Here is a 27,935-nt window from a genome sequence, read left to right as displayed (position 1 = left end):
TAAGTATCAAAACTTAACAAAGCTGAACCGAAGAAGAAAAAAAAAAAAAAAGAAAAAAGCTCGGACTGATGTTTTTACGAGACTATATAAGCCCAGAAAATCCCAAAAGAATTCGCTCTTTCCCCGCCATTTGCTTCTCTCATTTTTTTTTCGTCTCTCCCCTCCCCCCCTCTCTCTCTCTCTAGGGCTCAAAACTAATCAGCAATTGAAGAACCCTAATTTGAAGTCAATTAAACTTAGGTTTCTACATTATTACGCGAAGTGTAATTTGGATGCTGCTCGCAATTCATGCTCCATCTCTGTGAATTATGAGCTCCCTGGTCGATCAAGAGATGAACAATCCAAGTAGCTCAAATTCGGGCTTGAGCCAGTGGGGCATCGGTCTGTCGAATACGATACACTCAGAAGTTGCTCCATGCTTGCCGCTGCCTTCGCTTCCCGTTTTCTGTGGCGCATCGGATCCGGAGCTTCGGTTGTTCGATGAACCGGGTGTTAGGAGTGGCAATAGCCGAAGGTCTTTGAATCGCGTTGAAGTTCTCGCTCAGTCAAGTAGAATTGCTGAAATGCTTCGAGAAACTGATGTATCGTACTTGTAAGTATTTAGTTTGTTTTATAATTAGAACTCTTCGAGTCTAGGAACCAAGTGGAATTTCGTGCTGAGGAGATCGTAACAAGTGCAATTCACCGGTATTCTGGTTTTAAGTATTTCAAGTGACTGTTTATATGTTTTTAGTCGTCTGAGACCAACTTTATACTTGTCTGTTCCTTAGCCACGAGCAGTTCCAGTGTTACCGAAACTAATAGTATATAATTCTATTTGAATAATCTGCTTAGCAATATATATATTTTTTGTTTCATTTAGTTTTGAGTTTAGGAAGTCTGTCAAGTTGACAGAAGACATTATCTCACTGTATGCGTCTATGTTTTCACTGTTTCAGTCACTTGAATTTTCATCTTTCGAGAATAGGTTAGCAAGTAATCTGTCTTTAAAAACCGATGTTTAATTATAAGTTGCTCTTCATTTCTTTTTCTCATGCCGTAGTTTGTCTTTTAACTGCAGAACTGGGTTACCTATGTGGAAATATGATCACATTCTCCGACCGATTTGAAAATTCGATTTGCTGTTTAAGTAATTTTAACATGTACATGTTTTAAACTTGGAAATATTTTAACTAAAGTAATCCGGTTTGGGAATCTGTTTTTCCGTTCTTGTCTAACTACCATTTATTTTGCAAAACAGGCTTTATTTTTCCGTTTACGTTTCCAATAAGAAAATTATAGCAATTGAATAAAAATGGTCTTTTCCGTGTGATTTTATAGTTTCCCACCAATTCTGTGATCCTAGTAACTGCATATTTGAATTTTCATTTATCTGATTCTTATTTTATTTTCACCTTGAATTTGAAGTGAAAATGTGTTTCAAATGAGAGTAGTATGTTAGATACCTTCATGCCTGTGAGTGATGTTTCATCCCAATTGTTTAAGTGTTTTCCCCATTGAGTAACTTAGAATTTCATTTGTTTGCATCCTTTTCAAGTCAATAATGTTAAGAAAGCAATCCACATGCTTGAATTTATAATTGAAATTGGATCGTATTGAGCTGATACAGAGTATTTTAGATTGGTTGAACGGAGTGCTATATGTTATTATTATTTCCATTATTATTTATCCAAAAATTATTAACATTATTATTTATCTAAAAAAATTCTTATTATTACCATTACTGCTGTTATTATTGATAGAAAGCATTATTGTTATTATTGCATTTATTTTTCTTATCTAAAAAGTTAATATTATTACTCTTATTACTGTTACTATTGCTACTGTTGTGATGGAGCTGAGTCCTAGATGTTTCAATGTGTTTGTGTTTTATTGAAGGAAATACCCACACAATACGCACAAATTAAAGCGAATATGAGCGAGAAAAAACAGTTTTTTAACATGTTTCAGCAATGTACCTATTTCGATGGAGTCACCTACATTTTCTTTTTCACTAATGAAGAACCAAATCTTACAACTAGGTTTTTTTCCTTTTTATACGGAGGAAGGAGAAAATCCAAATTAGTGGAATATCCCAATGTAAAGAACTCTGTAGACTCAAAAGTAGGCTACCGTACAATAGGGGTTTGCGATCCGTATCCCAGTGGACCTACAACAACTGTCCCAGGATAAGGTGATGATTCATCACTTGGTGGAGATTTTGTCCTTAACGGGAATCTGCACCTGTTAACTGGGACCTTTTTTTGTACGTGGGTTTGCACCCCTGTGGCACTTATAGTTAATGGTAATTTATATTTTTTATTTCAAAAAAAAAATTGGGACCCTTTTTTGGACAAAAATCTCTCTGAATGTGAGCTGCAATTCAACATTCTTTTCCTTAGAAACTGCATATGATAACATGCTGACAGAAGGCAGATAGTATATGTCTTACCTTAAGACTTTATAAACAAAATCGAAGGAGTCTAGTTTGATTGAACCTGTAACATCTGTCTTTTATGGGATTTTGTTAGAAGGTTTTTCTTTTGAACTGATATTTTGATGTTTTATTTGTGCCTGGGTCTTGTCTCCAGGAATCTTAAAGATACAGCAAGGCCAATTGCCTATGACCATGCGGAGCCTTTACAACTTCATGACCAAGTTCTTCAATATTATCCTGAGGCATTTGAGTATGTTATTCCCGGTAAACAATGTATAGTCAGTCAGTTGCTGTAATTTTATTAGTAGTTGTAGATACCGCTGCTTGGTAAAGTTTTATTTTGTGAATTGAGGCTATGCACTTCTTGCAGATATAAGGTTAGGAAGAAACACACTCCCTTAACCTGTAAATCTGTGTAAACTTTAGGGAGATGATTTAGGATCTTTTCAATTATGGAGGGCCTTTTTATTATAATCTAATATTGATTGATGAAGATGAGTTGATTTGATAATCTCATTTCCTTTATGGGCAATATTACCATAGAATTATTTTGGTGTACTTGGTGAATTCTTTTCATAACTGCAACAAACATTAGAAAAATGCCACAATGCTTATGTTAGCGTCAGTATTAGGCTTTGATTTCGTTCTCTAGTGGATGACTTCGGTAGGAAAAGTTGTTTTTTTGGAATATATTTTTGATTCAAAACTAAAAGTGCATGAATAAAATTTTGTTTTTCTTCTATTTTTTTTTTTTTTTTACTCATGCATTTTAGTTTCACATATAATTTCTAGATTTCTTCATTTGCATTATGTTATTACTGCTAGCATTGAGTAAGATCCACAACTAGAAGTCTTATTACTTTTTGGAACTTAAAAAAATATATTAATTTTCCCCTTTAAACTTTAATACATTATTGTTATCCTTTCAGGATTTATACAATTCATTTTCACACTCGCCACGTAATAAATTTGTCTAGTTTTTGATTTAAGAAATGAGTCCTCCCTTCTAGCTTGAAAGATATTTGAATTCCTGATCTCTTCACAGTAAAAAGGATCAAGGACCTATAGTAGCAAGAGTATATTATTAAAAAGTTACTGTAATCTAATATTCACGTAGTAAGTGGTTCAATTGAATCTCAAATTAAAATAACTTATCATCTAAATCCATCCCCCTATAAACCTAAAATTAGCATTTATTGTCTCCTTTACCTGTCTATTTTCATCTAACTGTTTTCAGCATGCATTTATTCAACCTAGGCGCACCTTTTCAAGTTAAATTACGAAGATTTAATAGGAGAATGGTGCTCTTTCTTTGTTTGAATAGCTGAATATTGTATTGGAAATAAGATTTATGGCAATTTTTTTCTTTTGGCAATAAATATAATACAAACCTGGTTCTTGCTACTTGTGCTGATTGACATCTTGATTTCCATTTTGGCAATTTTACTTAATCTTTAAAAAAATAGTATTTTTATTTGGTAAAGTTTTTTTTTTTTTTTTTCAAATTTTTGAAAGGAAAAAAGCTTGGTTGAGTTGGTGTGGATTTTTTTTCTCTGAAATTCTATGATCAATCTTTAGAATTAGATGTTAAGCCTATGGCTTATTGACATATGGTGTATTGATCCTTGAAGCACTTGCTCGTTTTTGTTAGTTGTTACTGCTATCTTTCTTTCTCTTGAATGGACATTTTATGTTTTTCTTATGCAGTCAATTCAATTCTAACCTGGGTCTTACTGCTTGTGATTGTCAACTTCTTGATTTCATTTTTGCATTTTACTTAATAATACTCACTTTTACTGTTTTTTTTTTGAAAACTAGAAGTCCTTGTTTAGTTGGCTTCTACTTTTATTTTCTTTGAAATTCCATGATTAATCTTTTAGAATTAGTTGTAAAACCTTGTTTTGTTACACTTGATAGAATCATCTTGAAGGTCTCTCTCCTTTACGTCACTGTTGCCATGTCATGGTTCAACCTGAATGCATTAACCTATTTTTGCATAAGAATAGGGCTTGAAGTCTTGAATGACCATGACAGATGTGTGACAGCAAATGTGTATCGGTGGATTTGAGCATGAGCTTAAACTAGCCCATGAGTTACTGTGCTTTACAAAGAAAAATTGTTGTCTTTAGGAAGAAAGGAAACCATGAGCTACTGTGCATTATAAAGTTTTTGTGCTTGAATATAGATTAATGGATTAATATGGGCCTAAATAATCTGATTGTTTCCATTGGCACATTGTTAGGCTCCTCAAAGTTTCTCCTTTCTGTGCTTTTTCTCTTATGAGATTCTTCTTTTCTTTTTTTGTGAGCCAAATTATAACTTATGTTTAATGTTAATGTGTTGTTGTCCAGTTATTTCTCTTGTGTGCCTGGCAGTATCTATAGTTTGCCTTAATTTTTCAGTCATCACGCTTTAGCTTTTATATGTTCCATGCATATTGTTTGCCCTGGAATATCCACACATGTTGGGAGAGACTGAGAGAATTGGTATTATTTGTTAGTTAATTTGCAGATATGACGGATGTACTCATGATTATTATCATATGTCTATAAAATAGTTAGTTCTATTTATCTAAAAAAAAAGATAGTTAGTGCTACAGTCTTTTAGGACTTTGTATTAAAAGAATTAGTTTCAGAAACTTAGATAGTTCTCTTATTATTTTTTGCATTGATCAAGTCTCTCAGGTCTTGTCAAGGATCAGGTCTTTGGTACTTTTCAAAAAAAGGATCAAAGCTTTGACAATACAGTGCTTGAAGAGAAGTTCCTTGAGCCAACTGTACCCGTTGAGAGTCAGTTGGAAAGACATTATGGTGCGAGACAAAATAATGTGGCTGACAATCTTCCAGCTAACGTATGCATGCATTTGTACTTAGCTACTGAAGAATGTATTGCCTCTTTTTCTCACATCTAAAAAGAATATTAAATGCAGGACATATCCACTACTTCCAAGAAACCAAAGGGCAAGAAGCAAGGCAGTAATGATTTCCCATCATTAGTTCAGCCAGATCCCAGTGAGCTTCAAGGTTGGGCTTGTTGTCTTCATTTATCACTTTCTCGATGTTAATTCTTTCCTGAATTCCCTGGTGCCTTCTACTCTTTCTCGGTGATGTTGATGATTATCGAATCTTTGTTTAGATGCCATCATTGGAAGATTCTGTGAGATGTTAGAAGATTTATTTGTCAAAACTGAAATTCCTAGTGATGATAAGGAAGAAGCAGAGTGGTTGTCACTGCCGCTTGGCGACCTTAGGATGCTTGTGAATGAAATAATGTCTATACGATCTAAGAAGCTTCTGCATTTGGTTCCTGTTGATTTTCTTGCGCGATTGTTACAAATTCTTGACAACCAAATCCATCGGGCTGAAGGATTGTCAGTTGATGAATGTGAGCATGTGAGTGACTTATGCTCTTCTGCATTCATGTAATATGTAGACTTGAATTTTCTTTTGCTTTTGAATACAAACTCGATAATTGTGTTCATTTAATACCTAATTCTTACGTCTTATTTAGGTCTATTCCTGTCAGCCTTTTCTTAGGTGGCCTTTACTCGGGGTCATGACTCCTGAGAGTAGAGGCTAGGATCAGAAAGCATCAGAAAGGATGCACCAAGGATTGAGCTGACTTCTCTAATCTGTTTATTTAATTTTTAAAATTTTTTTTATCAAGCTCATTATTTTGTGAACCAAATAAATTGACAAAGCAACTTTTGTATTTACTAGCATTTCATTTTTCCAGGGCTATCCTTTAGTTGCTTAATTGCATACTTGAGAATGAGCTGGTTATTATTATTTTTTTTTGACAGGGTGCATCACTGTTTTCCACATTCCATTGTCTTTGAGCCTTGCTATCTTAGTAACCCATGTTTACTTCATGTTAATTTTTTTTATAGATTTGAGTTACTGATTTTTTGTAAAATAAATTCCTAACATTATGGAGCATAACTTATTTTTCTCCAAATGTCTATTAGATAGTAAGTTGATAATTTCTTTGTACTTCTTTGCCTGCCAACTGGTTTTATTGATAGAGTTTCAGCCAGATTGGTATGTCTCTTAGTTTTTTTTTTAAATAACACTGGTAGGTACTGATTTGGTATTTTTTTTCTTGTCCTGGATGGCTTATCCTTATTTCAGCCTGATTCAGATGTTGTTACATTCGTTTTATGTGCCCTGGAGTCCGTCCATGCTTCGCTTGCAGTAATGTCTCATAATGACATGCCAAAGCAGATCTATAAAGAAGAGGTGTGGGCTCTCTTTACTTTTCTTGTTGACTTCGGCTGCACTTTATTTGTAGTCTGCTGAAATGATTTTCTTCTATTCTTAATCATGCTTTTTTTCCCTTAATATGTTTGGTTATTAGAAACCACGTTAACACATTCTGAGTATCTCTATACAGATTATTGAAAGAATTCTGGAGTTCTCTAAACATCAGATAGTGGATGTCATGTCAGCTTATGATCCATCATATCGTTCTTTGCATAGACCAACTGAAAATGGGGCATTTGAAGGTTGATTCCCTGATTTGCTTGAAGGCTGATTGTTTTCTTTTCCTATTCTGTTCAAATAAGTTATCTGCCTCTTTTATAGGGTTATTTATATACAAGTGCCCCTTCCATTTGCCTCATTGTGTTATAATAATCTGTTGTTGGATGATACATATCTTGTTACTTCCATATGTGATACTGAGGTGGATGTTTACATTCTTTCAGGTGATGATAATGAGGAAGTTGATGCCAGCTTAGATCCAGTTAGCAAGAAGAGAAGAACAATAAAGAGTGCTAAAGTGAAGAAATCGAAGTCAAACAAGTGCGCTTGTCTCTATGCTTTTCCTTGAATGTTTGCCAATTTTTTAGCAAAAAAAGTTTGTAATATTCTTATTGCTTGTGGTTTGTCCTTTTAGGGTCTGTGGAGCTGTTAATACTATACTACAGAAACTCTGCACTGTACTTGGTTTGCTTAAGGATTTGTTGTTGATAGAGAGGTTATCAGATAGTTGCATTTTGCAACTGGTAAAGACGTGCTCTACAATGTTTTTGGTGGAGAATATCCAGCTGTTGCAACTTAAGGCAATTGGTTTGTTGAGCGGGGTAAAAATTTGTGTATTTTGTTTCTCTCTGACAGTTGATGGATAAGCACATGTATGCATATGCATAATAGATAAACCTTATTCCTCTCTTAATTTATTGCCCCCTCATGTGTTTCAATTGCCTGGCTTCTTTCTCTACTATGATGCAGATATTCTATTCCTATGCACAGCATCGCACTTACGTGGTAGATGAAATACTTCAATTTCTCTGGAAGTTACCCTCAAAGCGTGCATTAAGATCACATCACCTGCCTGATGAAGAGCAGAGACAGATTCAAATGGTTACCGCGTTGCTGATTCAGTTGGTTCATAGTAGTGCTAACCTTCCTCAGGCTTTAATGGGAACTTCAAGTGGTACACCCATCTTAGAAGTCTCGATTGATGCTTCTTATACAATCAAATGCAATGAAGCAACCACAGATACATGTTGCCTTTTCTGGACACGGGTCCTTCAGCGCTTTGCAAGTGTAAAAGCTCAAGATGCCTCTGAGCTGAAAGTAATGATGGAGAATCTTGTTGCTGATTTGCTTACAACATTGAATTTACCAGAATATCCTGCTTCAGCTCTGCTTCTGGAGGTGATATTTTGTGTTTTCTTGGTGCCATTGGTATATCTGTTTTATCCTTGTTGAGAGTGTGCTTTTTGCAGGTTCTTTGTGTCTTGTTACTTCAGAATGCTGGGTTAAAATCCAAAGATATTTCTGCAAGGTCATTGACCATTGACCTACTCGGTACAATTGCTGCCAGGTTGAAATATGATGCAGTTCTCTGCAGTAGGGACCAATTCTGGGTATTACAGGAATTGGCCAGTGGAGATGGTGTTGACCCCAGTTATCCAAAAAATGCTTGTTCTGTTTGTTTGGATATTAGGGTTGAAAAGTTATTAAAATGTCAAGGTTGTCAAAGAATGTTTCATGCTGATTGCCTTGGTGGAAGAGAACAGGAAGCTCCTAATCGTAGTTGGCACTGTCAGTTTTGCCGATGCAGGAGACAACTTCTTGTGTTACAGTCATACTGCAAGGCAGAAGGCAAGGATGATGGGAAATTGAAGAACACACGGTTAAAGGAAAATTCTGAAACATCTTATCCAATTACAAAAGCTGAAATTGTCCAACAGATGCTTTTGAATTATCTTCAAGAAACTGGTTCTGCTGATGATGTGCATCTGTTTGTTCGTTGGTTTGTATACTACATCCTCTTCTTTGCAATATTTTTTTGTCTTTGATTGATATTATAAAGGAGGTATCATATACAGGTTTTATCTGTGTCTGTGGTGTAAGGATGACACAAAATCTCAACAGAAGTTCATGTACAACATTGTTAGATTAAAAGCAAAGACAATAGTGCGAGACTCTGCAATTGTTCCTTCATATCTTCCAAGGGATTTAGTTAAGAAGATTGCTTTAGCTCTGGCGCAAAATAATTCTTTCTCTAGAGGGTTTGATAAGATTCTTCATATGCTTCTGGTTAGTAATATGTTGTTGTCCCCTTGATACTAGCTAATAAATTGATCTTTTTTCTTACAATATATTTTAATTTCAGGCTAGTCTAAGAGAAAATTCTCCTGTGATCAGGGCCAAGGCTTTACGAGCTGTAAGGATATATATTTTTGATTATTAGTTCTAATTGTGAAAAGAAAGGAATCCTGATTAGTGAAAGCTAACGAGATTATTTCCTTTTTGCTAATCTGTTACATTCTTGAGCAGGTTAGTGTTATTGTCGAAGCTGATCCAGAGGTCCTATGTGATGAACGTGTTCAGTCAGCTGTTGAGGGAAGGTTTTGTGACTCTGCCATATCTGTCAGGGAAGCAGCTTTGGAACTTGTAGGTAGGCATATTGCATCACATCCAGATGTTGGTTTGAAGGTAATTCAAGCTGAATTCAACCAATCTTTCCATTTGACTGGCATGCTTTGTTGACTCCGTATAGTTCCCATTTCACCAAAGGTTATGGTTGTTGTAGTATTTTGAGAAGGTTGCTGAGAGGATTAAAGATACTGGAGTGAGCGTTCGGAAGAGAGCTATCAAGATTATTCGAGATATGTGCACTTCAAATGCTAATTTTTCTGAATTTACTAGAGCTTGCATTGAGATCATTTCCCGTGTTAGTGATGATGAATCTAGTATTCAGGTAATTTCAAGCAATGAAATTTTTTTGTTTTGTAAAAAGTAGTGGTTACTTTTCAGTTAGTAATTTAGCACAGGTTTTCTGGTATTTGCCACTGTATTCCTAAGTCTTTTACATGTTCATTGTGTGATGACCTTGATAATTCTACTTTTTGGGTCTGATGATTGAAATGAAGGTGATGTCTTACATTGATTGTCTATTTGGAACCAAAACACTTTATTTTTTTTCCATTGACATGAAATATAGCTTGAACCTTTTTTTTTGAAGTAAAAAGTATAGTATTAAAAAGCACCAAGAGGGTTCAATCCGCATACAAAACTTTACAAGTCTATCAAATATCAATCAAGTTCCTGAAAAAAAAAAACAATTACAAAATCAGCAGAAGGCAATACACTTATCAAACTGATTATGATTAAGCTTTTGCTAATTTTTGGTAATCACAATAAACATTTGACTAATTCTTACAAACCAACAATTATTAACTTGGGTCATCACAACCTTATGGGATGATCAATCATATTACATCCTAAAATCCTAGCCAAGTTGGTCAAGTCTCTCCTTTCTCCAACCTGAACCAGTTCTGACTCTATAATTTTGACCTTGGGTGCACACCTGATGTTCAGTAAAAATTGCGCTTTAGGCTTATAATAGAATACTGTACCATTTGCCAAAAAATAGGTGGATAAATTCCTCAAGGTCATCATTTCCCCCACCATTAAGCCCCTGAATAGTTGATTTTCTCTAGCTCTTTTGATCAATCTTTCCATGGCCTCCATTACAATTGTAAGACAAGTGGGGAGAGAGTGTCTCCTACCCTAGGCCTTTGGATGGATGCCTTAAAAGAAATTTGAAGAACCACCATTTTCCACAATTACAAAGGAGATAATTGAGATACAAAACTTTTTGAATCAACAACATTTGGAGTGGAAATTCATTTTTGCAGCATGTATAACGAAGCTTCATGACACATGATCGTACGCCTTCTCCATTGTTGAGAATGGTTTGACGTATATTCTATTGAATATTATAGTACTATGTATGCAAGTTTTCTAGGATCGGAAAAGAATTAGATATTTATTATAAAAGGTGTAATTTGCCCTTATACACTTTTAATATAATTTATTCTTTCTTTAATACTCCATTTCAAGTTAGGAATTAGATGTTATCCATCCCCAACTTGCAAATAAGAGTTTGCAATGTTGGATTGCTTATTTCTTTAGTTAATACATCTGCAATTGTGAATTGGTTGACATATATGAGATATGTATTAGGCTGTTGTCAAGTTTTTCTATGATAAAATATCTATCGATATCAATGTGTTTGGTCCGATCGTGGTGCACCAGATTGTCAGCAATGCTTATGACTGACTTGTTATCACAGTATAAATGCATAGGGTTTTAAATCTATTAGATTGGTCGGGTGTATATACAAACTAATATCTAAGGTACTGACAACTAGAATGGCTAGTGTTCTAAGAAAGGTTATTGGAGAGAGTCAACATGCTTTTGTGGATGGACGGCAGATCATGGATGCGATTTTAGTGGCTAATGAAGTGGTGGATGATATTATGGGGAACAGAAGGGATGATATTTTGTGCAAACTGGATATGAAAAAAGCCTATAATCATGTGAATTGGGACTTTAAAGACTATATGTTGGGTCGGCTTGGTTTTGATATGAAATGGAGAAAGTGGATTAGGACTTGTATTAGTAGTACATCTTTTGCGGTCTTGATTAATGGTGAACCTTCTTCTTTCTTCAAGGCTTCTAGCGAACTTAGACAGGGTGATCCTCTTTCTCCTCTGCTATTCATTGTGGTAATGGAAGCTATGAATATGATAGTAGAGAGAGTGAAGTAGAGGGAGCTTTTGTGGGGTATTTGGGTGGGAAAGAGAGATACTCAGAGGGAGGTATTACATTTTTTTTTGGCTGATGATACATTGATATTCTGTCAATCAGTCGAGGAGATGGTGCTGAATTTGCGAGGCATTCTCCTATGTTTCTAAGCAGTATCAGGATTGTATATTAATCTGGAGAAATAAGAAATGGTCAGAGTTGGGAAGGAGGGTGAGTTTGATTTTTTTGCTGAACTGATGGGTTGTAGAACGATATGTCTTCCTTTAAAATATTTGGGGGTTCCGTTGGGGGCTAGAGCTAAAGATAGTGCCGCTATAGGATCAGATGACTGAGCTGTATGATAAAAGATTGGCAAAGTGGAATAGAAATTTTTTATCAAAGGGGGGAAGACTTACTCTTGTAAAAAGTACTCTTTCTAATATTGCCATATACTATCTTACAGTCCTTCTACTACAAGTAAAGGTGGGAGAAAACTCGAAAGGATTTAATGCCATTTTCTTTGGGGTGATGATGATGTGAGGAAGAGATATCACCATGTGAATTGGAAGGAGGTTGAAAAGCTGTTGCGTTATGGGGGTTTGGGCATTAAATCTTTGATAGAGATGAATAAAGCTCTACATGGCAAGTGGCTATGGCGCTATCTTCATGAGGATGACAGATTGTGGAAGAGAATTGTGGAGGCGAGATGAGGTGGGTGGAATGGTAGAGGAGGATGGAAGGTGTCGGGGGGACAGCAGCAGAGAGGTTTATAGAGGAATATTTGTGTGGATAGCGAGAGATGGGGGTCGTGTACAAGATGGAAGCTGGGTAGGGGCAATAAATTTAATTTCTGAGATGATGTGTAGACTGATGAGGGCTGTCTAAAGGAGAGAGTCCCAAGAACTTATGCATTAGCGTTAAGTAAAAACATGACTGTGGAGGAGGCAGTTGGTGGAGGTAGAAGTGGGATGGGTTGGGAGGTAGCGGTTATGAGAAACCTTAATGAAAGGGAGGTAGAGGAGTATGAGTGCCTTTTATTATTTTTATCAAATCTGAAAGTGAGGAAAATGATAAGCTTTTATGGAAACCGAAGAAAAATGGGGTGTTTTTAGTCAAATCTTATGATGAGATACTTTTGGGGATGGATGAAAGGGATACAACTTCTTCTCCGACAAAACAAATTTGGGAAATTCAAGCTCCCCCTAAGATTGCTTTCTTTACATGGGAAGCCAGCAGGAATGGCATTTTAATGATTGATATGTTGAGGAAGAGAGGACAAGTGCTAGTTAATTGTTGTTATATGTGTAAAATCCAGGCGGAGACGTGTAACCACTTATTACTCTTTTGCCTGACAGTCCAACACATTTGGATTATGATTTATGGGCTCTTGGGGGTTTGTTGAGTCATGGCTGGTTCAATTAGGAAGAAGATTTGGGCTTGGCAGGGAATTGGTAGGAATGTTAAATTTTTTTAACTTAATTCTGTTGACTATTTTTTGAATTATTTGAAAAGAAAAAAATAGAAGAACTTTTGAAGGGGTTGAAGGTGGTATGGGTAAACTTAGGGATAGATGGTTTGACTTGTTTGGTTCTCTTATATTGGAGCATGATTTGCATATGGTGGAAGATTTTAGGTATTTGATTGATTGCCTACCTAATATGTGATTTTTTTTTTACATGGGGTGCACCCCCTTGGTGCTTTGTTAATAAACTATACTTTTATTTCAAAAAAAAAAATGTATAGAGTTTTCCCACTTGATTTTAAAATCTTTGAAATTCTTTTTATTTATAGTAGTTCATATGCCTTTTGTATCATTGCATAGAGTTTTTCTACTTGATTTTAAGATCTTTTAATTTTTTTTTTTTAATAATAGTTCACATATCCCTTGCACCATTACTTGAAACTTTTTGCATTTGATCTTGCAACTAATATTTGTTTTTTACTTTTTCAAGTGATTAGGTTGCCACCAAGGAAGCTACAATATCCTGTAGTATATTTTTTATCTATAGTTGACTCTACATAATCTACGTAATCCTGCATGAGTTGCTTGTTGATGTTTGATCTTGTATGGGATAAGTATATTAATCTCCCAACTAATTTTTGATATATTTTCTTGTTTAGTAGCATATCTTCCTTTATTTTTAATTATACTTCAGTCTGTGTATTTTTTTGATTTCAAATTCTTTTGTCAAACATTGTTTTAGTATTAGTTGTTCATTCTCATCGATTCTTACTATGATAATGTCATCTACTTATATTAGGAGCACTCCTTCTGTCTTTGAATGTTTAGTGAATAAAGTATGATCTTTTTGAATTTTCTTAAATTCCAGATCTATCATCACCCTTATAAACTTGCCAAATTATGCTCTTGATGACTTTTTGAGTTTAGTACCTTCGTTAGTTTATATACCTTATCTGATCCTGCTCTATCAAAATCTAGTGGAATATCCATGTAGATTTGTCCTTTTAATTTTTTATAAAGAAAAACATTTTTTACATTAATTTGTGTAGTTGCTAGTCAAAATGGGCAACTAACAATAACAAGATTCGCGCAGTGTTCATTTTGCCTATTGGTGCAAATGTCTCCTGGTAGTTCATCTTATATGTCTCTGTATAATCTTTTGCCACCGATCTGATTTTATATTTTTCAATTGTCCCACTTGCTTTATATTTGACTAAAAAAAATCTATTTGCATCCTATCGGTTTATTGGCTTTGGGTAGATTTACCATTTCCCAAGTTTGGTTCTTTTTAAGTGCTTGCATTTTCTTACTCATAACATTTTTTCATTTCGATAGGATAATGTCTCAGATATTGTATTACGGTTAGACACATTATTTAAACTTATAAAGAAATTTCTATGAGTTGATAAACACTTATTAAATGACACAAATTATGAAATAGGATGTAGAGAGTGTTTAGTGTATTTTCTTGTATCTTTATAAAGTGCATTAGGTACATCATTGTCGGAAGATTGTATAAGTTTTTTAGAACTTATCTTAGTTCCAGGATCAAGGTCGGATTCTTGGACTGGCTTTGGCTCAGTACTCGATATCTTCCTCTTTGTATACACTTGAGGAAAACATAGGGTTTGACATGATCCTTGGAGTGGATGAACTTTGAAGGTTTTCTTGTGGTGATGAGTTTTTTGGCAGGTTTTAGACGTTCTCTTGCGGTGATGGTTTTAAGGTGTGTGGTAAAGGTAGTAGGTTGAAGTCCATTAAGAATTGTGTATCCTTATCTTTCAATATAATTTCCCCTTGAAATTAAGGTTGGATGAAGTAGAATTCTTGTTCAAGAAATTTGACGCCCGCAGATGCATAGAATTTTTAAATAGGTAGATGATAACATTTGTAGCCCTTTTGAGATGAGTATCTTACAAATACATACTTCAGGCCTCAGGGATCAAGTTTTCCTCTTTGATGGAAATAAATATGAACAAAAAAAACATATCCAAATATCCAAGGGATTAGATGGTTTGTAATATTTACTGCTAGGTAAAACCGTTGAAGTGTTTCCAGAAGACTTTTGAAGTCAAGAACATTTGTGGATAGATGATTAATAGTGTAGGTTGTACTAAGGATATGTTCGCCGAACATTGTTTTGGAATTTTTTGGAGAAAGAAAAACTCAAGTGGTGGTTAGAAAAGTGACTAGTCTTGCATTCCATTACTCCAATTTGTTGTGGTGTGAACACAAGATGACTCATTAAGAATTATTTCTTGATGGAAGAATGATGAAATTGTGTAACTAAATTTTTTTTTGGTGTTGTTAGTATTAGATATTTTTATGGATGTTCAAAATTGGGTTTTTATTATATGCATTGAGGTATGATATGACTATCAAATTTAGTTTTGAGTAAAAATAGTTAGGTGATTTTAGTTCAATCGTCAATAAAATGACACAATATATCGAGTCTCAAAAATATTAGGTGGATGAGTTCGTCATCAAATATCACTGTGAATTAATGTAAATAGAACTGAACTTCTCTTATTATTAATAGGAAATGATAGATGCTTATGTTTTTTAAACTCACAGATATTATAATGTAAATTTTCATATTCTAAAATTTTGACAATAAGGGAAACATAACAAACTAGAAAAAGATGGGCGTTCAAGTCTCTTATGATAGAGGCAAATATTGTATATGAGGTTGGTGGTTACAGCAGAGAAGGCTCTTGCAGGTGCATCCAAGTAATAGAGTCCATGCCTGACTTAACTAGTAGAGTCTGCGCTCTCACCGAGAACTGAGGTGTGCGATTGAGAGAGTTGCATGACGGCTAGGGTTGTGCCCGAATGGAGTTAGGGCATTGCTGGTGTCGATATAGACCATGTGACCAGGTCATGTTTGCGACAAAAGGAGCAACCTCATCCATTTGACTAAGGATGAAGTTTGTGGTGCAGCTGCATCTGTTCGTGTTGCAGCTGCATTTGGATGCGGGCTTGAAGGTGATCACGGCTGAGGGACGCTCAGGTGGCAGCGGCTAGAGTTGTATGTCTGTGCAGACTGACCGATTATGTGACTGCATCTGGGCCTGTGTGCGGCTGGATTGGGCGAACTAGATCCAGCGTGAAGGCTGGTCTTTATGGAGATGGCTGGTTATGATGTTGGCTTGTGGTGGAGGTGGTCGGTATGTGGTGATCGGCGGTTAGAGTTGTGGTGGTCGACAATGAAGGTTGATCCTTTTAGGGTTTTCTCATTTTGGCATTGAACATGAATAGAATTTGCAGAAGTTATAATGTGTATTCTATTGATTAGTACAACTCTACATATATAAGTTTTCTAAAACAAAAAGGAATGTGTAATTTACTCTTATATCCTTTAACCTAATTTTCTGTTTCTTTATCATCCATATTTAACTTGCATATCACCCCTTTAGCTATGCTTCTCAATAAGTCATCAACCACTTCATTAGTAATCATAGTTGTATTTAAAATTTGTCGTCTTCTCACAAAAGTATGTCAATACTAAATGTTGCTTTGACATAGATCTTTTCTTATGCTCTCTGCCTTTGGTTTTGGTGTTTGGACATGTTGAAGCTCTCATTGAAAGATTCTGAGTATGTTAAATATGCTGTTATGATCTTATAAAATAATTATGATAGTATGATGAGTTATGATACACCTACGTTATTTATGGGGTACATAATTGTACAAATAATTTCTTTCTCCCTACAGCTGGTTCTGATATCTTTATTCTTTTTGATCTTCAGGATCTTGTGTGCAAGACATTTTATGAATTCTGGTTCGAAGAACCTTCTGGGTTGCAGACCCAGTTCTCTGCTGATGGTAGTTCTGTTCCTCTGGAAGTAGCTAAGAAAACTGAGCAGATGGTTGAGGTACTAAGGAGGATGCGAAATCATCAGTTTCTTGTTACTATTATCAAGCGCAATTTGGCCCTTGATTTTTTTCCTCAGTCAGCTAAAGCTGCTGGGATCAACCCTGTGCAACTTGCCTCAGTACGTAGGCGCTGTGAGTTGATGTGCCAATGCCTACTGGAAAGGATATTGCAGGTGCTTATTGATTTGATGCTAATGGCTAGTGGCTTTTTGGTTTGTTTCCGAATATCATAAGTAATTATTTTCTGTCAGGTGGAGGAAATGAGCAGAGAGGAAGGTGAGGTGCGTGCACTTCCATTTGTGCTGGTGTTGCATGCTTTCTGTGTTGTGGACCCAGGACTCTGCATGCCTGCCTCTGACCCTATCCAATTTGTGATCACGCTACAACCGTATCTTAAGAGTCAGGTTATCAACATTAATCTGCAAACGTCATTAGTACCTTTTTAGTTGATAAGTAAAGATATTGGTTTCTTGTTGGCTGAGATCTGTTTATGTTTACTTCAAGTAGCTGTCTTGATGAACTTTTTTTTTCACTTAGTGAGAGATGTTGAATTTTTAAGACAAAATGTGATATTCAGAGTCTTACCCATCCCTGTTTTGAGAGAAGAAAAAAAAAACTCAGAAATCAATTAGAATATCTATGAGGTCCCAAATTCTTCATTACAAGTAAGAAGATGACCTTTAAACAAAAACCTTTGGTGTGGAACCATAAATCCCTGAATCTGATATGGGGAAAGACTAAACCCTCAAGAAAGCACTTCTATTCCTTTTTTTTCCAAATGACCCACAAGGCAGCCAAAGGGATAAGAGAGATGAATTTGTGCATACACTTCTTCCCTTAGATGCCCCGCCATGCCCAAATCTCTTTAGCTCCAGAGGTTGTCATCTTCCAACTCAAATCAATGAACTCAAGGATTGTGCACCAGGGGCAGAAGGATAAAGGAAATCATGACCTTTAAACAAAAACCTATGGTGTGGAACCATAAATCCCTGAATCTGATATGTGGAAAGACTAAACCCTCAAGAAAGCGCTTCTATTCCTTTTTTTTCCAAATGACCCACAAGGCAGCCAAAGGGATAAGAGAGATGAATTTGTGCATACACTTCTTCACTTAGATGCCCCACCATGCGCAAATCTCTTTAGCTCCAGAGGTTGTCATCTTCCAACTCAAATCAATGAACTCAAGGATTGTGCACCAGGGGCAGAAGGATAAAGGAAATCATGAAAGAAAATTATATGGTGCCTCACCTGTCTTCACGCACAAGAAGTATCCATTGACTAGAATATTCCTGATGTAGAGGAAAGAAAGCTTGAAAACAGAACTTAGAGAAATTTTATTAAGAACGAAAATTTTAGATATCTTGAATGTCAATAATCAAATACAATATCTCAATTTGAATAATAATAATTAATAGTTTGCTAAACAACTTAACTAGGATACTTTATTTATAGGCATCAAATATGATTAAAATAGGAGATTTTAAAAAAAAAAAGAAATGAGCCAAATAGAAAGAAATAGGAGAACACTTAGAAAAAGGAAATTAAATCTTCTTATTTTCCTTTAATTGTAAAACTTTTCAAAACTATGAAAGAAAATTAAATCTTCCTATACTTTTTACTGTAAAATAAACTTCCCAAAATGTTTATTTTCCTTTATTATTTCCACATTATATCTCTATTATTGAACTATGGCAACACAAGAATTTTCCTATTTTGCATCACTTTCTCCTTTTCTTAAAATTGTCAATAGTGAGAAATTTCTCTTTTACGGCCTCTTAGGTGATGAACATAATTCCAGGTGACATTTATTTTTTAAAAAAAATTCTAGGGGACATATTAAGCTTCTAGATAAGCTTCCAACAGAGGGAAATCATTGAGGGCTGAGCTAGAATGAGCATGGTGGATGTGGAAAGATTTCACGGTGAAGGAACCACTAGCGTGCAACTTGCAACTGATTTATGATTCCCATCTAGTCGCACATTGAAGATTGTTAGGTGTTGAAGGAGACTTATCATGTTCATCAACCTCCTAGTTATTCTGATTTCTTACAAGGTCAGTTGCTTGCCCATTGGCTAAAAGATGAAGAGGGTGTCTTCTTCTTAATTGACACCTCTTCTAGCTAGATAGAATTCTATGGGGAACCACTGATTTAGAGCTCCCCTGTCACACCTATAATCAGACTGAAACCTTACCTTATGTATTGGTTGACCCTCATCCTGATGCAATTGTTATTTTTTTTTGTTCGAAAGGAAAAATTAATATATTATGTATAAGCATCAAGGAGCTACAGCCCACATACAAAAACTTCATAAATCAGTCAAAAAGTTAATCAAAACTCCAAGATCCTCACAGGTATTGAGAGGATGACCATTTATAAAAAACCCCAGGGTTTGGAGCAATAAATCCTTCAATCTTTGTTCTTTTCCTTCAAAATAACTTATAAGGTGGTAAGAGGAAGAACAATGTTTCAATCACAAAGATTGATTATTCAAGAAAGATGTTTCAATAATCAAGTGCAATTGGATCAGGGTTCATTTTTCTGATGCCTTTTTCGTGAACCCTGAATCATTTTGAGTCTCTAAGTCAGTCTCAAAGACCATAATAACTAGGTTCCATGTTAATGATGTATGTTCGAAGTGCTGATGCCTTATTATCCTTCAGTATCTTAATTGCTTCAGTACCCCTTGACATAATGGTAAACCGTTACGGAAGTTGGTCGCTAGCAGCTCCTTCCTGGTGAAATCTCTCTATTTGCACCTACTTATTTTAGCATGTCTCGTTATGTATTTCCTTGGAAGAGTGTCTGGAAGCTTAGCATGTCTCATTATGAATTTCCTTGGAAGAGTGTCTGGATGCTCAATGCACCCCTAGAATTGTCTTCGCATGGAATGTGGTGAAAAAGAGAATGCCCACTATTGATAATCTTCAAAAAAGAGTGGAAGATTCTTGCCGATCCATGCTTTTTGTTCAAGAGGCAGCTTAGACACCAGGCTGTCTTCTTTTGTGTATTCCCTTCCCCAATGTCTCTCGTGTACCACACTTGACTTCCTTGGTTTGAGTGGGGTGATTGCAAATTCAATAGGTAAAAGAGTTTTGGGCTGGGCAGAGCATCCAAGTTGATAAGCATAGGAAAAAGTACGTATCTCTCGTCAGCCTGTGTGCTATGAGGGTCATTTGGAATAAAAGAAATAAAAAAGGTCTTGACGTACTTCTCCATTTACTAGATTTAGGTTTTAGTGGTTCTAGAACCTAGTTTTTTAAAGGGAAAGCACTTCTTTTAACAAAAGACACAGAGATTTAGTTGTCCTCCAAAAAGGGATGCAGCTGTATTAAGGAGACAATTATATCACTTGTAAACATATCTAGGCGGGATTAAATATTTGATGAGGTTTCTGTAATCATCATCTATTAGTAAGAAGAATATATGGGACGTCTTGAAATAATACCTAGAGCGGGATTCAATTAACCGAGATTCAGAAGCTGAAATTTCCCCCCCGACTATCCTTAGGTTTAGCCAGAACATTTATAACATGGGCCAAATAAGCTTTATTCACGTGTATTTGAGCAATTTTTCCTGTTGCTTTGACAAACCTTTTCTCTTGTATCATCAAACCATCACCTATTAATACAATACTAACAGTATTTTGTTCTAAATCTAGAGCAGTGCCTATTGTACTCTTTTCAAGTTCTATTAATTCACCTGCCATTACTTCACCAAGACCATAGATATGGGCAATACCGTCATGTATTTGAAGTACTGTACAACTAGTTACAACCTTTGCTTCTCTATTATATTGCTCAATATGTTCAAAAATATCATTACTAATTTCGTTGGCTCCCAATTATACAGGGACTTGGGGAGACATCATTGATGTTTCAGCTAATTCGTAAAAGATTTTATGTTTTAATGGCAGCCCCTTGGTGCTTTGTTAATATAATGCTTTTTACTTTCTCTTCTAAAGAAAATATTCGTGAAATGCCAATACTAATAAAGGGCTTTTATTTTGAGGGGTCTACATAGACGGCAAGAATGGCTTGCAGGGATTTATTTTTCTGAATTGCATCTTGATGGTGAAGGTAGAATTATATTAATTCAGTGAGTAGATGGGAATTTGAAATTCAGTTATTGCATCTTAAGATGATATATTAACATGTTAGAGCAATAAGGAAGTTTCTATTATGATGGTACCAATTGAATAACTTAATGTTTTAGTATTTGAGAGCGTAAATAATGCTGATGGATATAGGTGTATGTGGTAAAGAAGACACGAAAACCACTGCTAGTGGTCCCAGATTGAGTAATTCATCTTCCCTACAACCCAGTACTTTCTCTGGCTCTTTAATTATCCTTATGGAGCTTGAGAATCCAGAAAATTAAACTCTCATAGAGTTTATATGTGCAAGATTGTTAAAAGGGAGATTACATAGTTTTGCAAGTGTAGTTGATATCTCAATCATGTTTGATGTTTGATCTTTATGATGTTTGCTTTCTATCTAAAAAAATTATCCGCATGTTTTCTTAACATTCAAACATGAATTTACAGTTATCAACTCCTGCAGTCAATGCTAATTCATTTTTGCTTGCAATCAGGTTGATAACCAAATGGGTGCGAAATTATTAGAGAGTATAATTTTTATAATTGATTCTGTTCTGCCCTTGATTCGTAAGCTGCCTCAGAATGTTGCTGAAGAACTTGAACAAGATTTGAAGCACATGATAGTTCGTCATTCTTTCTTCACAGTCGTCCATGCTTGCATCAAGTAGTAACTTTATCTCTCTCTTGGTTATAATTGCATTTTTTTTTCATTTGCTAATTCTAAGATTGTTTTGTTTCTTATCTTCTGAATGGTTTCAGTGGCTTAGTGAGATCACTAAAATCATTGTTAATTTGAGTTGGGTAGTTGGATTGACAGAAAACATGCTTAATGTGGGGCAGAAGCTTCTGAGCTGAGGTCTTAGGTTTATGACTGCAAAGCATGTAGGATTGCATATTATTTTCAATTGTGTAATTCAGTTTTTGATGTTAGTGCAGCTTACTGCCACCAGTGCATGCATCTTCGTGCTGGTTCCTGATATATGCATTTATATTTGTTTGCCTGGAACTCTATGTTAGCACATATCAATGATATGTAAAGGTTTATATTAATTGTGTGACCATGCAAGATGTGTTTTCATCTCAAGGGTTTAGTTAATCACTACACATGCTACTTTTGTGTGATTGCGACAGCTGGCTTATTGTGAAAATATAACCTAATGTGGTTGTAATCAAACTAATGTCAAGAGATTTTTCTAGATTACCACCTTTTCACATTATGGTTATAGTGGAAAATATTTGTTTTGAGTTTTAAAGGTCTCGAGTATCCTGGTGTTAATGTTAGTTTTTATACATTTTTGAGTATTGACCTTCATTTTCCATGCTAGGCAACTGGTAGTACTGGTTTTTGTACTCGTTGACATAAGTTTTGGAAACTTTTGCATGGTCTGTTGGTCTCTTCTGGAGTTGTGGTTTCAGTTCTCTTTGCAAGTCTGACTTTTTTAAGATTACAGGTGTCTGTGCTCTGTAAGTGAAGTGGCTAGAAAAGATGCTAGCGTGGTTGAGTATCTTCTTCAGCTATTCTTCAAACATCTAGATTCTCAGGGAGCTGATAACATGCAGGTCAGTGGGTAGATTCAATTCCGGATTTCCCATCCTTTTTGTTTGCTTGGAAAGTTTTGTTGCTGGAATAAGAATTTTAAATATCTAAGGGTGTCTGCTGAACTTAGCAAATTTATTTGGGTGAATTGTTTTGATTTGGTACTGTGATACTTTCTTCTTGGTACATTAAGGGCTGCCATATGAATAAAGCAGTACGTGAGCCCTCACCCTCCATAATGGAAGGGAAGTAAACCATAGGGCAAATGCACTTTAGTTATAGTATCTAATACTTAGACTGACAAATCGACAGTATAATTTATTAATAACATCCTTAATGTTCCATATCTTTTTCTACCGTAGGTTTTGCCGCCATCAAATATCAACAAATTCTTATATTCTTTTCTTATACTTAAATGCCAGTCATTGTTTTGGATTAAAATCCATTTTTGGCAGCATTAATGTGCATCCTGACTGTAATTTTTTCTACTGATACGAGGTGGAGTTAATTAAGTAGTTTCTCTAGAACTTGGGTCGTAGAGTGTCCCATCTTGTTCCAGGATTTGTTCAGACAAAACTGAAATAAGTTCTCATGTTATGAAATAAATAGAAATTAAGTCTGTCGGGCTATGGTATACGCAACGTTGATTTAGATGAATAATTGTGAGAAATGGCTACTGGGTTATATAACTACCAGATTTGCATGCTTGTTTACATTGAATATACTTGTAAATCTTGATACTCTTGCTTAATTGCTTAAAGGAGAAGCATGTTGCTTTATAACCATATTAATGCAGTAATTATCCCTTGAATTTCAGCAAGTGGGCAGGTGTCTCTTCTGTCTTGGACTACTTATCCGTTATGGCAACTCTTTGCTAAGTACCTCTGGTAACAAGAATTTCAATATTGTGAGCTGTCTAAATTTGTTCAAAAAGTATCTCCTTATGGAGGACTTCAGCATAAAAGTTAGATCTTTGCAGGTGTGTTGTCTTTTATTTACAGTTCTTCCAAGTCTTAAATTATACAGCATACTGAATCACTTTTAATTTATGTAGGCTTTAGGCTTTATTCTAATTGCTAGGCCTGAATATATGTTGGAAAAGGACATTGAGAAGATATTAGAGGCTACACTTTCTCCTGGTTCTGAAGTTCGCCTTAAGGTAAATATATCCTGTCAGGATGCATATTTTGTCTTTATGTTTGGTAAAACAACAGAAATACCCCCATGTTTTTGCCTTAATCTCAATTTTCACCCCATATTTTAAATTTGGCCCATTTAAACCCCATAAGTGTGCTGTGTCTAAGATAACCTATTCTATTAGTGTTTAGACCTAGATTAACCAGATTTCATCAGTTCAAGTTGTTACTAAAGTACATTGGAAAAAATACTCTTGAAAGGACCATTAAACCAGCATATCTTCATTACTGTTTCCCCAGCCATTTTTGCCACTTGCAAATCCTTCACCTTTGCATCTATGATGATGAGGAAGCTAAATGATCTTTGTGTCTCTGATGGAAGAAAGCAAATTACCTTGAGTATGAGAAATAGGGAACTGAAGCATGCTCAGAGAAGGAACCAATATTTTACCAAATTGACCTTTCTCTTACATTATGTTTGGATTGAGGGAAGCAGAGGGAAAGTAAAGGGCAGGATGGGATGCCCACCCTTCTTTTTCTTGTTTGGATAAAAGATAGTTAGTAGTAAAGGTACCTTTCCCTTAAAACTCTAATTATTTCATCCTTCCAAATTAGAGGAAAAATGAGTGAAACGAAAGGATTGAAGAATTTTAAAGAGAAAATTATCCTTTTTATCTAATTATTATTCTATCAAAAAAGAGGATCATTGACTATTTTCTTATAGCACATTCTTTCCTTTATAAACCTAAACCAAACAAAATATTACAACAATAATTTCCATTACTTCTTTTATTTTTAGTTATCTAAACGAGGAAACACTTTTTCTTTTCTTTCCTTTAGAAAACCACCCTTTTTCTTTCCTTCTTTTTCATTTCGTTTCCGCTCTATTTCTTGAGTAGTTGTTACTTAATCATGTATTTACCATTCTAATAACTGTTAACATTTACACCTGAACAGATGGAATTATTTTATGCATAACCAAAATATAGGGTATGAATTAACCAAAATTTGAAGTATATGGTGAAAATTTGAAACACTGGTTGAACTATAGGGGCTTTTTTGTTAATTCTCTTTTGTTTTATATGATACTAAACCATTGTGTTGACCAGATGCAAGCACTGCAAAATATGTATGAATATCTTCTTGATGCGGAAATCCAAATGGGAACTGTGAAAGTAAATAATGCAGTTAGTTATGCTGTAGAAAGTGGGGAGAGTGTGCCTGTTGCTGCTGGTGCAGGTGATACCAACATTTGTGGAGGTATAGTGCAGTTATACTGGGATAATATATTGGGGAGATGCTTGGACGTTAATGATCAAATTCGCCAAATTGCCTTAAAGGTGAGAATGACAGTCAGTATTATACTGAGACAGAATCGTAAGTACCTGCTACTTAAAATTCAAAGTTCGATGGTGGATGATAGGAAAAAGAAACAGGGAAATGCTAAGATGATCATTTTGTTAAAAGCAAATAAATCTGTTTGATCAATCTTGACTGAAAGCAATGCATTATCTTAACATGTAAATTCATCGTTTTGCATCATCCTAAACCTACAGTTATATTGGAAAGTGAACTGAGGAAAATAAGCTTTATAAAGATTTCTGCTATGTAGGAACAAGTGAACTTTGTGTATGGAATATGTTTGGAAATCCATGCTTATTTCACTATGAGGGTGAAATCTCTTACAAAATTTTAAAAATTAAGCTTATAGACAATTCCTTGTGAAATTTCGGTAATATATCTTGAAAATTCCACCAATTATGAGCAAATTCAAATCTATTATCTTAAGTCCATTGGGATTGTCTAAGAGTTCAAATTTCACTTTTTTGTAAGAAAGTTCAAATTCTCATAGTTAAACTAGTACAACAATTTAATTCATGTAATTTATTAGTTCCAAACTAGCCTTTGAATCAAAAGAAGATGGCTATTTTTCATTCTGAAGATTCTGACTTGGTTTCGTTGCAGTACTAGAAATGTTTGTCTTTTATGAATCCTTGTCAACTAATTTCTTTGTGTTGTCACTTTTTGCTGATTCCGTGAGTTAATAAATGTCTGTAATTGCTACTAGTGCAGATAGTGGAAGTAGTCCTGCGACAAGGACTTGTTCATCCTATCACCTGTGTTCCTTACCTTATAGCCCTCGAGGCAGATCCTCAGGAGATGAATCAAAAGTTGTCTCATCATTTGCTGATGAACATGAATGAGAAGTATTCTCCTCTTAATGCTTATGAAAAATTGTTCTTGTTAACTTGCTTCATAGAAACTAATAGAAGCATGTTTTAGGTACCCTTCATTTTTTGAAAGCCGTCTAGGGGATGGCCTTCAAATGTCATTTACCTTCATTCAGTCAATTAAGGGGACTTCTGAGAATTTAAATAAGAAATCTCAGTCTAAGGTTCTTGGAAATATGAAGGGAAAAGCTGATGGTGTATCTTTAACTCAAGCAAGGCTTGGAGTCTCTAGAATCTATAAGCTTATTCATGGAAACCGGATTTCAAGGAACAAATTTATGTCCTCGATTGTGCGCAAATTTGATAATCCAAGCTGGAATGATTCAGTTATCTCCTTTCTGATGTGAGTTATTTTATGCTAAACCTTTAAGATTTTGTTGACTGTTGGGTATATTTATGTCAATTTGTTCCTTGGTATAGGTATTGCACAGAAACCCTTGCTTTGCTGCCTTTCACATCACCAGATGAACCTCTTTATTTGATTTATGCTATAAACCGAGTTATACAAGTTAGGGCTGGGACAATTGAGGCAAATATGAAAGCTTTGAGTTTACAATTACGAAAAGATGCTGCAGAGCTTCCTTCTGGGAATGGGGTTGTCAAGCAGGAGTCAGTTCAGCCAGTTTTCAAGGATATTAATGTGATGGATTTGAATGGCACAATCCTCGAAGAACCGTCTTCGTGGCCTGTTTTGTATCAGATGGCATCAATTGATTTGAATGGAGCAACTCAACAAGATCCTGCCAATCGATTTGTTTCATGTCATCCTCCTAAAGAAACAAATGCACATATCACAAACTCAGATGAACCTTGTGTCATGTCTAAAGATGATATACAGAAGATTCAGGTACTCTGAAAAAACCACTCTGCATTTTTCCTCTGCCATTTGTGGTAATGAGTTGTTTATCACATTTTATTTTTCTGACATAATATGGGGTTTCATCTTCTTATCTGGTGTCCTTTCAGGCTGACTGTCTAGCAGCTATTGCATTGCAGCTTCTTCTGAAGCTGAAAAGGTATCTGAAAATTGTGTATAGCCTGAATGATGCTCGATGCCAGGTAGATTTCCAGAAATTGGTTTACCAAGAAATTGTTTTACCACAGAATCATTTAAAAATGTTCTTTATACTCTTCTTAGTGCTGCTGTTGAACTAACTACAAGGTATATCAGGCTTTTTCTCCAAATGAACCTTTGAAATCTGGAGAGGTCCTTTCAAGGCAGAACATTCCCTTTGATATCAGTGAAACATGTACCAGTTTGCCTTCAATCTATCCTGATCTGGTACAAAGATATCAGGTACTGTGAGAATTGCTGATTTGATCAATGTTTGTTTCCATAATTTTCTTCCTAAATGGGGAAAGAAAAGGGAGAGGGAGGGAGTTTCCACATGTCTGGTCTCTGGAATGAACTTAGTGCTGTAAATCAACATTTCTTTTTCTTATTTGGAAATTGCTTGTAATTGCTCTATCACTAATGTTGCACAGGAATTCAAGAATGCTCTGAAGGAAGATACTGTTGATTATGCTACTTACACAGCAAACATAAAAAGGAAACGCCCTACTCCAAGAAGAGCTGTGAGATCTGGACGGATGGCTGGTGGAGATGATGATGGTTATGATGATGATGATGATGAAACTTGGAATGCAGGGCCTCGAAGGCTAAGTTCTAGTGGCAGGAAAGGTAACAGCACTAGAAGTAGGCAGCGATAATAGTGTACATATCCTGTAGGCTAACATGTACATTAATTAGAAGGGGGGGAAAAAAAAGAAAGGAATACAGATAGGATGAAAGGAAAGAGAATAGAAATCTGGAAACAGAAGAAGTGCTCGGGGGCCAAAGGTTATTTGTGGCTGGGGTAAAAGAGTGCCTTCTCTCCAAATGTTTCCGTTTTGTAATTTGTCTAAAGTTACCGTTGTATTCATTTGTTTCAATGAAATTTTTGTTCTTTCGGCCCTTCATTTAAGAACTGCCCCTCCACCTGGAACGAAATCCAAGAATATATATTATTAGGTAACTCTTAAATATATTTATAGCTAAATTTAATTTTTTATTAAAATAAAAATTCAGTTTCTATATAATCATCTTTATCACTTAATAAAACATGTCCGTAATATTCAGTTCAGGATTTAAAGTCA

At 35.3% G+C, this 27,935-nt stretch overlaps 1 protein-coding gene across 3 annotated transcripts; it reads left to right on the top strand.

The window, feature by feature from the left end:
• Positions 1-44: 44 nt before the first annotated feature.
• On the top strand, positions 45-27,758 carry EMB2773 (PHD finger family protein). 3 transcript variants are annotated; one of them, XR_015818160.1, is made up of 28 exons: positions 45-592; positions 2,571-2,680; positions 5,101-5,267; positions 5,346-5,439; positions 5,552-5,808; positions 6,547-6,654; positions 6,809-6,920; positions 7,122-7,218; positions 7,313-7,499; positions 7,648-8,076; positions 8,148-8,677; positions 8,754-8,964; positions 9,041-9,091; positions 9,205-9,363; positions 9,461-9,628; positions 16,672-16,971; positions 17,050-17,202; positions 21,390-21,559; positions 22,347-22,455; positions 23,250-23,411; positions 23,487-23,591; positions 24,678-24,908; positions 25,642-25,775; positions 25,852-26,142; positions 26,220-26,646; positions 26,766-26,815; positions 26,971-27,096; positions 27,285-27,422. XR_015818160.1 is itself a non-coding variant. In XM_088217001.1 (28 exons), exons 1-28 carry the CDS (start codon positions 309-311, stop codon positions 27,507-27,509), a joined length of 5,484 nt encoding a protein of 1,827 aa, XP_088073127.1. In that variant the 5' UTR covers positions 47-308; the 3' UTR covers positions 27,510-27,758. The 3 variants fall into 3 exon arrangements, 2 of the variants coding, with proteins under 2 accessions (XP_088073127.1, XP_088073126.1); XM_088217001.1 differs by having other exon boundaries at positions 47-592; positions 2,571-2,666; positions 5,093-5,267; positions 26,766-26,858; positions 27,285-27,758; XM_088217000.1 differs by having other exon boundaries at positions 47-592; positions 26,766-26,858; positions 27,285-27,758.
• Positions 27,759-27,935: the final 177 nt, after the last annotated feature.

This window comes from Carica papaya, chromosome 1, assembly GCF_054855325.1.
Source record: "Carica papaya isolate Zhongbai chromosome 1, ASM5485532v1, whole genome shotgun sequence".
In the NCBI taxonomy this organism is placed as follows: Eukaryota; Viridiplantae; Streptophyta; class Magnoliopsida; order Brassicales; family Caricaceae; genus Carica; species Carica papaya.
Note: the sequence above shows the minus strand (reverse complement) of the source record. Positions and strands in the feature narration are given on the sequence as shown.

What these genes read in the sequence shown, in the direction of transcription:
- EMB2773 (XM_088217000.1), top strand. Translation starts at nt 309, where the DNA reads ATGAGCTCCCTGGTCGATCAAGAGATGAACAATCCAAGTAGCTCAAAT. An exon ending in CAATTGGTTTGTTGAGCGGG is followed by an intron (nt 7,500 to 7,647) that starts GTAAAAATTTGT and finishes ACTATGATGCAG; the next exon opens with ATATTCTATTCCTATGCACA. An exon ending in TGAATGATGCTCGATGCCAG is followed by an intron (nt 26,859 to 26,970) that starts GTAGATTTCCAG and finishes AAGGTATATCAG; the next exon opens with GCTTTTTCTCCAAATGAACC.